Source organism: Arachis hypogaea, chromosome 7 (assembly GCF_003086295.3).
Source record: "Arachis hypogaea cultivar Tifrunner chromosome 7, arahy.Tifrunner.gnm2.J5K5, whole genome shotgun sequence".
In the NCBI taxonomy this organism is placed as follows: domain Eukaryota; kingdom Viridiplantae; phylum Streptophyta; class Magnoliopsida; order Fabales; family Fabaceae; genus Arachis; species Arachis hypogaea.
In genome coordinates, this window is record NC_092042.1 from 67,162,608 (window position 1) to 67,177,570 (window position 14,963).

Sequence of the window (14,963 nt, forward strand, 5' to 3'; positions counted from 1 at the left end):
CATTTTAAAAAGATTTGATTTTTAAAATTAATGACTTGGCTATCAAGAAAAGATATGACTCAATCATTAAACCTTTTTCAACAGAAAAGGCAACATACTTGAAATGTTGGATCAAATCATTAATTGATAGCAAGTATCTTTGAAAAAGGAAAGAAATTAATTTTGAAAACATATGATTGAAAAGATATGATTTGAAAAAGATTTGATTTTGAAAAACTTTGAAAACTTGAAAAAAAATTGCATTAAAAACAAAATCTTCCCTCTTGTGCCATCCTGGCGTTAAACGCCCAGAATGGTGCACATTCTGGCGTTTAACGCCCAAAAATCTACCCTTTTGGGCGTTAAACGCCCAGCCAGGTACCCTGGCTGGCGTTTAAACGCTAGTCTGTCTTCTTCACTGGGCATTTTGAACGCCCAGCTTTTTCTGTGCAATTTCTCTGCTGTATGTTCTGAATCTTCAATTCTCTGTATTATTGACTTGAAAAGACACAAATCAAAAATATTTTTGGATTTTTAATAGTGAGGAATAATTAAAATGCAACTAAAATCAAATAATAATGCATGCAAGACACCAAACTTAGCAGTTTGTATACTACTGACACTAATGAGAATGCATATGAGACACATAAACACTCAAGTCAAGAGAATTCAAAGATCAGAGTAAGAAAATCATCAAGAACAACTTGAAGATCCTTAAGACACATGAATGAATGCATGCAACTGACACCAAACTTAAAATGAGACACTAGACTCAAACAAGAAACATAAAATATTTTTTGGATTTTTCGAAAATAAAGTGGAAAAAGAAAATGAAGGTATCAAAATTCTTAATGAGAATTCCAGGAATCATGCAATGTTTAGTCTAAGACTCCGGTCCAGGAATTAGACATGGCTTCACAGCCAGCCAAGCTTTCAAAGAAAGCTTCGGTCCAAAACACTAGACATGGCCAATGGCCAGCCAAGCCTTAGCAGATCACTGCTCCAAAAGCAAGATTGATAGAAATCAACAAGCTCTTGTGATGATAAGTTGAAACCTCGGTCCAATGAAATTAGACATGGCTTCACAGCCAGCCAGATTTCAACAGATCATCATGAAACTCTAGAATTCATTCTTAATAACTCTGAAGAAAAAATACCTAATCTAAGCAACAAGATGAACCGTCAGTTGTCCATACTCAAACAATCCCCGGCAACGGCGCCAAAAACTTGGTGCTGTTGCCGGATCAGAAATTTGGCACTGATGTTACCGGACCAAAAGCTTGCCGAAATACTCGAACAATCCCCGGCAACGGCGCCAAAAACTTGGTGCACGAAATTGTGATCACTACTTTTCACAAATCAATTAATCCCCGGTGATGAACCCAAAAACTTTGTGCTCAATACCATGGCATAAACACAACTTCGCACAACTAACCAGCAAGTGTACTGGGTCGTCCAAGTAATAAACCTTACGCGAGTAAGGGTCGATCCCACAGAGATTGTTGGTATGAAGCAAGCTATGGTCACCTTGTAAATCTTAGTCAGGCAAATTCTAATGGATATGGTGATATACGAATAAAACATAAGGATAAAGATAGAGATACTTATGTAATTCATTGGTGGGAATTTCAGATAAGCGTATGAAGATGCTTGTCCCTTCCGTCTCTCTGCTTTCCTACTGTCTTCATCCAATCCTTCTTACTCCTTTCCATGGCAAGCTTATGCAAGGGTTTCACCGTTGTCAGTGGCTACCTCCCATCCTCTCAGTGGAAATGTTCAACGCACCCTGTCACGGCACGGCTATCCATCTGTCGGTTCTCAATCAGGCCAGAATAGAATCCAGTGATTCTTTTGTGTCTGTCACTAACGCCCCGCCTTCAGGAGTTTGAAGCACGTCACAGTCATTCAATCATTGAATCCTACTCAGAATACCACAGACAAGGTTAGACCTTCCGGATTCTCTTGAATGCCGCCATCAGTTCTAGCCTATACCACAAAGACTCTGATCTCACAGAATGGCTGGCTCGTGTGTCAGGCGAGCACTCGGTTGTCAGGCGATCAACCATGCGTCGTGTATCAGGAATCCAAGCGATATCCACCCAGTCTAAGGTAGAACAGAGGTGGTTGTCAGTCACACGTTCATAGGTGAGAATGATGATGAGTGTCACGGATCATCACATTCATCAAGTTGAAGAACAAGTGGTATCTTAGAACAATAACAAGCGGAATTGAATAGAAGAACAATAGTAATTGCATTAATACTCGAGGTACAGCAGAGCTCCACACCTAATCTATGGTGTGTAGAAACTCCACCGTTGAAAATACATAAGAACAAGGTTTAGGCATGGCCGAATGGCCAGCCTCCCAATGATCTAAGATAGCATCAGAACAAAGATAACTACCCAGATTAAAATACAATAGTAAAATGTCCTATATATAGAGAACTAGTAACCTAGGGTTTACAGAAATGAGTAAATGACATAAAAATCCACTTCCGGGCCCACTTGGTGTGTGCTTGGACTGAGCATTGAAGCATTTTCGTGTAGAGACTCTTCTTGGAGTTAAACGCCAGCTTTTATGCCAGTTTGGGCGTTTAACTCCCACTTTGGTGCCAGTTCCGGCGTTTAACGCTGGAAATCTTGAGGATGACTTTGAACGCCGGTTTGGGCCATCAAATCTTGGGCAAAGTATGGACTATCATATATTGCTGGAAAGCCCAGGATGTCTACTTTCCAACGCCGTTGAGAGCTCGCCAATTGGGCTTCTGTAGCTCCAGAAAATCCACTTCGAGTGCAGAGAGGTCAGAATCCAACAGCTTCTGCAGTCCTTTTTAGTCTCTGAATCAGATTTTTGCTCAGATCCCTCAATTTCAGCCAGAAAATACCTGAAATCACAAAAAAACACACAAACTCATAGTAAAGTCCAGAAAAGTGAATTTTAACTAAAAACTAATAAAAATATACTAAAACCTAACTAGATCATACTAAAAACATACTAAAAACAATGCCAAAAAGCGTACAAATTATCCGCTCATCACCTAACTCAATGGCCAGCACTCTAGTTGCAAAATTAATTGAGCTAAGAGTTTCACCTAAGTCCTAGTTTGCTGGACTGATTTGCACGAACATCAAAGTTTTGGTGTCACCCCCTAAATGATAACAAAGAAGCATTATCAATACATGCCTCCAGATGCTGGGTGTTCTCATATGCACACAAAAAACAAAATGAAAGGTGAAGAAGTAGACATATCTAAAGAGTCTTGAAGTAAATGTGTCAATTTTGAGTTCCTGAAATCCCTAAAAGAAAAATGGTCATTAAAAGGTTATTAAGAATAGTCAAACGTAAGGATAATGGTGGAAATACCTATAGAAAATTGTTGGAAATAAGTGTGTATATCGAACAAAACACTATCGTGAAATATTATTATTATTATTATTATTATTATTATTATTATTATTATTATTATTATTATTATTATTATTATTATTCCTTTTTATAAGAATAAACTTTTAAAATTTATGATAGTGTCTTTAATTAAAATTAGAAACGGATAATTACGATAGGGATCATAATAAAGAGATATATGTTTTTTGAGAATATTATTTAATTATGGATAATTGAGAATATTAAATAATTAATTATTTATTTTATGATGAGTTTTAAATATGGATAAGATCCTAACTGATTGTTTTAAATTAAGTTGTAATTTGATTCATAAGATTTGCTCCTAAAATCAATTACTAATCTCATACTATATATAGATGTATGTGGTAAAATAAATACATACAACTTTTTTTTCCACCTTCATATACAAAAATATTTCAATTCTTAGTGAAGAATTGCCGGTACAAGGAGTTGTAAGAAATTTCTCAGTTAAATTCATTGGTCAATGAGTTAACAACAAGTATCAGTAGTCTCGGTGTGGATATACAAAGTACCTTTGTACATCGAAGGAGAAAGTTTTTTATTCACTACAGTACTCAAGTATTGGCATATAACATATCTTATTTCAATAAAATTTTAAGTACAAAATAGATCAATAGAATTACTTTATTACTTCTGTTGCGTGTTATGAACACTTGTAATCCTTCAGTGGTATCAGAGCCATGACCCTTTTGTCTTTAAAATTTTATTTCCAAAATTTACATAATTAATAGGATTAATTTAAGTTTTGTTATTATAGTAAATGTGATTCGTAATCAATGGCATAGGATACTTGTCAAAATTATAAATTTATATGGGATAAAACTATATGTATGTTAAGGAACATACTATTATTATTTTTATTTATTTATGAAATAAAACTGAAAGAAAAAAATTTATACTTTGTTTACAAAGAACTACCTGACAACTAGGAGATTCGTACTCAAGGATAAAATTTATATATGTATAGTATTTGATACATGGAATGAATTAATTGTTACTTGAACCTAGACAACCTAGGGGTATAAAATATAATTCAATTAAATAATGATCTGACAACCAGATAATTATTTAGGATTGAAATTTTATATGATACATTTAATCATCTATTTAAAAATGTATGAGTACTGACTTGACAACCAAGATACTCATTCATGATTTTAAATATTCTTTTAACACTTAATTTAAGAAATAAAGATTTTTTAATTTTCTATAATAATAATTATTGTAGAAAGTGTTATTTGTATGTGTGAATATGTATTTATATTTGTTTTTTCTTTTAGATTCATGAATAATATGTCTGCTCTATCACTACGTGGCATACTTGAAAATAACAAATTGGCTAGAGCCAATTATGATTATTGGTATCGCAATTTGAGAATTGTTCTCATGCATGAAAGGCTAATTAATGTAATCGATAAGCTTACTGATCCCCGTTCCTAGAGAAGATGGAAGTGTTGATAATAAGGCAACTAAGACTTATGAGAAGTACTTGGAAAATTGTCTTACTGCCAAATGCATCAAGCTAGCATCCATGAGTTTTAATCTTTAGAGGCAATATCAAGATATAGATCTACCAATTATTGTTGAACATCTTATGAAGATGTATGGTGCACAAAGTAAGATAGCTTGATATCAATTGTCCAAAACTTTGTTTAGATCCACACTTGATGTGGACTCTCCTGTTGGACCCCATGTTCTTAAGATGATTGATCTTATTGAGCAACTTGAGAAGTTGGGATGCAAATTAGGCAAAGAACTTTCACAAGATTCGATCTTGCAATCTGAAGGTTGTAGAAGGCTTAGAGAATGGAGGGTTGAATCTATGACCTTCTTTTAGTTAAATGAAGTAATGCTTAACTTATCAACTTTCACTTAGATTCTGTTCGAACTCAGTAGCAGAAAATTTATGAGACAATTTTATTTTGTCTCATGAATATCAGAAAACATAACAGAGAAGGGAAGATATAAGCTAACACCATCATGTATCCTGGTTCAGTTGCCTTGTGCAATACAACCTACATCCAATATCCACCACAACAGTGGTAGAATTTCCACTATAGTTAAAGTATTACATACACAAATTTCACAGGATTGACACATTCCTTTTACCCTCAAGTTCTAACCTAACTTTACTTGGTTATGTTAATATGTAACTCTTCACTCTTAGTGCTTACCCAACTAAGAAAGGAGTACCTCACTGGTACAAGATACAAGACACAAAAACAACTTGAAGAAATCAGAAGACACTCTAGACTTTTCACTCAAGTGTATCACTCAGGCTTTTATCACTCTTTGGCTTTTTTATAAGCTCTCTCTTTTAGCCTTTTACCACTCAAGAAATTACATAAAGATATACATTGAAAATAAAATTACAATCTGTAAAACATGAAGGCGATTAATGCTTCAACAGCCTCTTTACTATGTGATGAACCACATTTGCTTGTGTAATACCCTACCACACAGAGCCTTACGCTTAAATTGTAAAGTAAATGTGGCAAGGTATTACGACCTCTAAAAGAAAAGAATATGTACATAAATATAGTTGGATGAAATCATATCTAGGAGCCTTGAAGAATAAGCTAAACAAAAACGATAAACAAAAAATCGTGTCACACTCGCATGGATATTCATAACACGGATAGGTAAGATCAAAAGAGAGCTGAAAACATATATACATATCAGAGTTCCAAAACTCAGATAGAAAGCTCCAGACTCGACCTGCGAAGCTAAGGCCAGCCAGAGTATATATACATATATACAATCCAAAATAAAACTCAAACTACAAAAAAGTACCTGTATCTCCAAGTCAACCTCTAGGAGGGACAAAACACAAAATGTACATGCGGAGATTCTATAAACACATATACATAGTCTAAAACAAAATATGACAGTTCAAAAGATAGTTCTTTACTTGTAAGGAAGGTCTCCAGACACTCAACGAGGTGCCTTTTGACCTACATCTGAAAAACAACAAAATATATATGGAATGAGAACTGAAAGTTCTCAGCATGGTAAAGGTGCCCGCATAGTTAATATGAAAGGTCCTAGGAGAGCCAGAGGCATTCCTAGAACTTCGACACTCAGATTTCAGCTTAAGGATTGAACTAAACCAGAAATTAGGTAAGTTATCTAAGGTATTAAAGTTCTAAATCTAACTTTAACTTAACACTTCACTTTCTGACTCCTCCAATCCTCCGAGACACTGGTGGAACAACCCCCCTCACACCTCCATCAAGAGGGATTTCTCAGAAAATATACACATACAATTCAAGAAAGAAAAACACAGATAGAGAAGCATTTACAGCAAGTAGAACAAGTAGCAGATAAGCAGAATTAAACAGTTAAGCAAACTAAAACAATGCACACTCAAACAAAGCAAACAAATAGTCTCAAATACACAAGCCACATAATAATCTCTTTCCTTTTTAAAATAACACTTCAAATCAAAACTCCAATTCTTATAAAAATTTTGGCAGTATCTCCTCTAAAACTCAAATTTCTGCCACCCTTCAAGGGTCCCAACTACCAAACCAAACACCTATTAGTTATTCAAATCATTTTCAGTAACAAATTATTTCAAATCAAACAAATACCAATATTAAATCTTTTTCCAAAACCAACCAACTTCAACAGCAAATTATTAACAACAGCTAAACCACACATTTTATACCATATACACAAGCTATCAATTATACATTCAGTTCATTCCTATCTCAAGGCCTAGGTTTTCACGTGACATTAAACGTTAACTACGAAAAACCAAAACCATACCTTCGTACGGAATCAAAATATTCGAAGCTCCAGAGAAGTTTTTTTGACCGAGCTATCGAAAAAAACGTCCAAAATCGTCTGTGCCTCCTAAAACTCCCGTTGGCCAAACTCAAGGAGGTAGAAGAGCTACGTCACCATTAATTTTTACCAATCAAAAGTTATGCCAATGTGTAGAGGAAGCAAATACGAATACTTTTACCAAATTAAATTTTTTATTGGGATTACAAATTGTAAGAAATCAAAAACAAAAGTCTAAAGGGATTACGTTCTCACGCTTCTCACTCTCGGTTACGCTCTTCTTTCTTCACCGTTTCCTTTCTTTGTAAGTTATATATGTATATATATAAACAAGACTTATGCTAGAAGAAAGAATGAATTATAATAACATAATATTATATTACAAAACTTATAATATATATATATATACCTTTACTCTTTCTTTATAAATATTAACATAACTTATAATTTACAATATCTAATTGTGTAACTTATAATATTATAAGGTTTCCTTAGTAGAACTAGCAATGAATAATAATAATAATAATAATGCTTATATAATTATAGCAATAATATACATAAGGTTGAATGTATATGAGTTACTAATATAAATGATATAAGGATGAAAGATATTTGGTGAAGTATTAGCAAAGCTAAGCTCACCAAAAAGTACCGATATTTACTCATATCGGCGAATATCGAACTCGATAATAATATTATTAACTAAACTCTATTTTTAAATTAAAATATCAATTACTCAAATTAAAATATACATATAAGTTTCATTACTTATAAATTACTAGAATTATAGTCTTAATTATGTAGAATATTTCACCATAAAATATATCTATATTAGAATATAACTTTGATTGAACTCAAATAGTTATAAAAATTAATTCAATTACTTATAATAAAATGATTTCTAAAATTAGAGAACTCCAATTTATAAAATAAATTATAATATATTTATATTTATATTTTTTTAAAATTGTGGGTCGTTACAGCTTGCCTCTGATTTAGTTCCTCATTCTGGCAGAATGCTCCTTTGATTAGTGTTCATACCCTGGGTCGAGATGACCGACCCGGGTTGTTCGACAGGCAAAGCGACCGACCTCTTTAGGTCAAGCGGACCGACTTCTTCGTAAAAAACTCGGCCAAATCGACAGGAAAGCCCAAAGAAGGGCCCAACTCAAGGAATACGACCCCGATCCAAAGGCAGCCCAAGCCTATAGGGATAAGGGCGGTTCCCTTGAAGATAAGATGACCTCACTTAAAGATAAGATAAGATAACTAACTTATCTTATCCAAAAGGTCACATCTCACCATTATAAATACACTGGAGCACCCAGGTATAACTCATACTCTGATTCTACTCAATACCTGCTTAATACCCTTGCTAACTTAAGCATCGGAGTCCCTTGCAGGTACCCCCCACCCTCCGGGAACGAAGGATCAGCACCATTACCAAGTCCAACAAGTCGGACACACCAGCTCCGGCCGCTATACACCTGCCGAACACGTCGGCTCCGACCAACACAGAAGATCTCGACCGAGATCGACCTACAGTTTCAGGTAACCCTCGGAACAATTAGGAAACACTATCCAAGTTGATGGACTTCTTCAGAGAGCTCTTCTCAGAACATGAATTTCAAACGCTGGTTCTCTCTCCTTACTTCAAAAAATTGAAAATCTTTCTTTTGTATCTCTTTACATGTTGCTGAGTAACTTTCTTCCAAGTCAACTCCTTGAGGTGTGTGCTACCAACTTGCCATATCACTCTTTTTCAGTTAATCCCCAAATTAGAAATTTGAATCTGACTTTCTCTTATTTGACCAAAAGCTTCAAGAAAGAAAAGAAGAAAAGTTTTCAATAACAATCCCACATCTGAACCCTTGAGATACTACTTGGTCTCCAAAAAACAATCTTGACCTTTGATCCACAACAGTGTATCTCAGAAATCACTCTTTTCATATCTCAAAATGAAGTAGCAGAGAGTTGGAGAAGGAGTGAAGAAAGTAAGATGCATGTAAAAAGAAATGAATCACCTTTAGCCTCTGACTTAGCTTGATATGGTTTGATTTTGGTGATTAGACCTTAACCTTTCTTGCTTAATCATTCACTTTCTTTCTTCTTTGGTGAATAGTTGAAGAACGAAGCTTTCTCTCTCTTTCCTCTGAGTTCTGACCGAAGTGAAAAAGTGAACATTGCTTTGGAGGCAACAACTTGGAGAGATCAGCTTGAGAGAATTCAATTCGAGCTTGGGTTGACTTTGATTTACTTTCCACTCAGCCGTTTGATTTCTTTGTTTGTATTTGTTTGGGCTTTGACTGAAAAAGTTGCCCATAATCACATATTTAGTTTGTTCCATATTGGGCTGCTGCAACAATAAAATTTTGGCATGCATTACTTTAAACAAAATCATCAAAACTAATTGAGTGATTAGCCCAATAACTTAATGTTTGTCATCATCAATTATGTTAGCTAATTTCTTAACTCAACATAATCTCTTCCAAAAACTTTTTCACAATTCATTGTTAGCTTTAATATGATTAGAGTAAGTTGTGATCTTCATGAAATGCTCAACATGCTATTTGAATATGAGAATCAAATTGCATCTGAAAAAAAAAGAGTTACTATGATAGTTGATAGCTCTTCTAAGAAGAAAGAAAAGTGAAAAGCAAAAAGAAATATAAAGAATAATTCTAAAAGAGAACCTATGGCACCTAAGGGTGGTGTGACCAAACCCAAAGGGAAGCAAGAAAAGGTTGACCAAAATGATGCTGAATGCTTTTATTGTAAAGGCAAAGGTCATTGGAAAAGAATATGCAAGGAGTACCTTTCTTCTTTGAATACTAAGGAGGAAGGTGAGACATGCTTGAAAATTATTTTCATAATTTTTTTAGCTACTATTAATTCTTCTATATGGGTATTAGATACCGGAAGTGCTCATAATATTTGTAATTCATTGCAAGGACTACAAGTAAGTAGATGGATGAAGAAGGGAGAAACTTACCTTCAAGTCAGGAATAGAGCAAATGTTGCTGCTGTAGATATAGGATCTATTTCTTTAGCAATGCCTACAGGCAAGACATTAGCATTGGAGAATTGTCATTATGTTCCTAATTTTGTTACAAATGTTATTTCTATTTCTATGTTGGATAAACATGATTTTTATTTTAATATTAAAAATGGCATTTGTTCTACTTATTATGGTGATGACTTATACGTAAATGGCTATTTTCAATATGGTATTTATATTCTTTCTGATGTAAATAGTAATTCTGTCATGCATGTTTCTACTCTCAAAAGAGAGAGGAATAATCAAGTAAATAAATAATATCTTTGGCATTGTACACTTGGTCATATAGGAGAAAAAAAAGATTTCTAAGTTACATAAATAATGTTATCTTAACAAATATGATTATGAATCATATGTAACTTGTGAATCCTGTCTCAAAGGAAAAGTGACCAAAACTCCATTTATGAGATATGAGAAAGGGCTATAGAATTATTGGGGCTAATACATACAGATGTTTGTGGACCAATGAAAATTTAAGCCAAAGGAGGATATTCTTATTTTATCACTTTCATTGATGATATGTCTAGATATGGGTTTGTGTGTCTTATAAAACACAAATCTGAGTCATTTGAAATGTTCAAAATTTTTCGCAGTGAAATTGAAAATCAAACAAGTAAAAGCATTAAGGTACTTAGATCTGATAGAGGAGGAGAACATCTAAATGATAATTTTCTTGAGTACTTAAAGAAGGATGAGATTCTTTCTCAATGGACACCTCCTGATACTCCACAACACAATGTTGTTCATGAAAGGAGGAATCGAACTTTATTAGATATGGTTCAATCCATGATGGATTTTACTGATCTTTCATTGAATTTATGGCGCTATGCTTTAGAAACAGCGGAATATTTTCTAAATAAAGTACCCACTAAAGTAGTTTCTTCAACACTGTATGAGATATGGAAAGGACGAAAATCAAATCTCAAACACATTAGAGTTTGGGAATGTTCAGCATATGTTAAGAAATTACAAAGTAATAAACTTGATGCCAGGTCCGATAAATGTAGATTCATTGGTTACCCTAAAGAAACAATAGGTTATTATTTCTATCACCCTTTTGACCACAAAGTATTTGTGGCAAGATGTGGAACCTTTTTAGAAAAGAAATTTCTTTGTGAAGGAAGACAAGGTGGAGATAGAACTTGATGAAATTCAAGGTACCAATGAAATAGTACAAGCTCAATAATATGAAATTCAAGTTGAGCAACCAACTTTCGATATACTCAAACTAACACCAAATTTATCATTTTAAAGAGTTGAGGATAATGATCGATAGTAGTTCAAAGAGAGGTTAATGAACCAATCCTTGAACTACCTTTGGAACTGGTTTAGCAACCTCCAACTTTGGTACAAGAACTACCTCTTCGACGATCCACAAGAGAACATCGTCCACCATTGAAGCTAAACCTAATGGTGCAAGATGATGTGGAGAATGGGATCAATTATGATGATAATGATCCTAAGACTTATAAAGAGGTAATACAAAGTTCCGAAAATCTAAAATGGCAGAGTGCCATGGAATCCGAAATAGAGTCTATGACGATCAACAATGTTTGGACTTTAGTTGAACCCTCAAAGGATATAAAACCTATTGGTTACAAATGGGTTTACAAGAAAAATATTGGAATAGATGGTAAGATAGAGACCTATAAAGCCCGTATAGTTGCCAAGGGATACCGTCAAAAGGAGGGAATAGATTATGAAGAAACATTTTCTCCTGTGGCAATGCTTAAATTTATTCAGATTCTACTTGCTATAGCAGCATATTATGATTATAAAATATGGCAAATGGATGTGAAAATAGCTTTTCTTAATGAAGAACTCAAAGAGGAAGTGTACATGACACAACCTAAAGGTTTCACACTCCAGTATAATCATAGCAAAGTTTGTAAGCTGCAATGTGCCATTTATGGGCTAAAGCAAGCTTCTAGAAGTTGGAACATTTATTTTAATAAGACGATCGAAAAGTTCGATTTTGTCTAGTGTGAAGAAGATTCTTGCATCTACAAAAAGTTTAGTGGGAGTACAGTCATTTTCTTAGTACTTTATATTGATGACATATTACTAATAGGAAATGATGTACCAGCATTGCAAAATACCAAAACTTGACTATCTCAATAAATCTTTATGAAAGATTTGGAAGAAGCAACCTATATTCTAGAAATAAAGATCTATAGAGATAGATCTAAAAGGTTGCTCGGACTCTCACAGTTTATGTACATTGATACCATATTGAAAAGGTATAACATGGAAAATTCTAAAAAAAAGCTATTTACCAATAGTCACTGAAACTACTCTCAGCAGAAAGGATTGTTCTAAAACTCCTGAAGAAAGAGTAGGGATGAGTAGAATACCATATGCTAGTGCAGTGGGAGCTATCATGTATACCATGACATGTACATGTCCTAATGTCGCATATGCGTTAGGTGTAGCCAGTCGATATCAGGCAAATTCCTGTGAGAAATATTGGAGGGTGGTTAAATCCATTCTTAAATATTTAAGAAGAACCAAAGACCAATTCCTCATCTATGGAGATTCTAAACTTATACCAAAAGGGTTCACTGACACAAGTTTTGCCTCAGACAAAAATGATAGCAAATTTACTTTAGGTTATGTTTTCACATTAAATGGTGGTGCAGTGAGTTGGAAAAGTTCCAAACAAGCTATTGTAGCTGATTCAATGATTGAAGCTGAGTACATAGCAGTAAGTAAGACTGCTAAAGAAACTGTTTGGATAAAGAAGTTCATAAATGAGCTTGGTGTGGTGCCTTCAATTAAAGAACCACTTCCATTACTGTGTGACAAGAATGGAGCCATTGCACAAGCAAAAGAGCCAAGATCACATCAAAAATCTAAGCATATCTTGAGAAGGTATCATTTTATAAGAGAGATCATTGAACGTGGAGACGTTGAGATTCAAAAGGTTGCTGGAAAAATAATGCAGCAGACCCATTCACTAAGGCGCTTGGATCAAAAGAGTTTGATAAACACATGTGGGAATTGGGGTTGAAATATATGACTGATTGGCTATAGTGTAAGTGAAAAATTTTGTTGTAAATACATGTATGCCCTAAATCCAATCTATCATTGGTTCTAGTGTAAGTAGGAGATTGTTGGAGATAAGTATATATGTCCAACAAAATACTATCATGAATTATTATTATTATTCCTTTTTATAAGAATAAACTTTTATCATTTATGATAATGTCCTTAATTAAAATTAAAAACAAATAATTACTAATGAGATTATATGTTTTTTTGAGTACTTTTAATTTAAATTATTCTTAATCATAGAATCACTAAAATTGGGACATTAGTGATTCAGATAGATTAATATATACATAATAGTCTTTATTGGATGAAGATTAATAGATCTCATTTATTAAATTATATATATAAATGGTGTATATAGAGATATGACCATTGAAATGACTCACTCTAAGAATTCCTAATGGTTATAGTTACCGTATATTTGTCAATAGGATATTCTTATGATGAACATACAACAAAGCCTTGTCCCACTAGGTGGGGTCAGCTACATAAATCAAACAACGTCATTGAGCTCTGTCATGTATCATGTTTCCAGAGAGACCGGTTACATGTAGATCTCGTTTGACCACCTCATGGATGATCTTCTTAAGTCTTCATCTACCTTTCATCCCTTGTCCATTGATGAGTGGATAATTTATACGCTTTTTGACATTGTTTTTAGGTAGTTTCTAGTATGTTTAAGTTCTTTTTAGTATATTTTTATTAGTTTTTATGCAAAAATCACATTTATGGACTTTACTATGAGTTTGTGTGTTTTTCTGTGATTTCAGGTATTTTCTAGCTAAAATTGAGGGACCTGAGCAAAAACCTGATTCAGAGGCTGAGAAATGACTGCAGATGCTGTTGGATTCTGACCTCTCTACACTCGAAGTAGATTTTTTGGAGCTACAGAAGCTCGATTGGTGCGCTCTCAATTGCATTAGAAAGTAGACATCTTGAGCTTTCCAACAATGTATAACAGTTCATACTTTTTCCGAGATTTGATGGCCCAAACTGGTGTCCAAACGCCCACCAGAGACCATTTTCTGGCGTAAAACGCCAGAACTGGCACCAAAGCTGGAGTATAACTCCAAGGATGACCTATGCATGTGAAAGCTTCAAAGCTCAGCCTAAACACACACCATGTAGGCCCCAGAAGTGGATTTTTGCACTATCTACTCATTTTCTGTAAACCTAGTTTACTAGTTTAGTATAAATAGCACTTTTTGACTATTGTACTTTATCTTTGGACCACCTTTCGATCCTTTGATCAGGTCTTCTTCCCTTGTTTTTGAATTCTTATACCATTTGGGAATGGCCATGCCTAGACCTTTTGTTCTTATGTATTTTCAACGGTGGAGTTTCTACACCTCATAAATTATGGTGAGGAGCTCTGTTGTTCCTCATGAATTAATGCAAGTATTATTATTTTTCTTTCAAACCACGCCTACTTCTTCTTCAAGATATACTCTCATACTTAATCAGTTAAGTCATACTAAAGGGATGACCCGTGACAATCACCCACTATCTTCAATACTCGCTTAGCCAAAATCCGCGTGCCTGACAACCACAAAGCAGTCTACATGATGTTCAACGTAGTCATTGGATGCCAGCCAGAGTATACTCTGTTGGGCCTCTAATCCACGGATTCACATCGTCTCTCCTGACAACAGAGCATCCG

At 34.3% G+C, this 14,963-nt stretch overlaps 1 protein-coding gene across 1 annotated transcript; it reads left to right on the plus strand.

Moving 5' to 3' along the window:
- Positions 1-12,593: 12,593 nt before the first annotated feature.
- On the plus strand, positions 12,594-13,262 carry LOC140174395 (secreted RxLR effector protein 161-like). The gene has a single exon (XM_072198845.1). It carries the CDS (start codon positions 12,594-12,596, stop codon positions 13,260-13,262), a length of 669 nt encoding a protein of 222 aa, XP_072054946.1.
- The last annotated feature ends 1,701 nt before the right edge of the window (positions 13,263-14,963 follow it).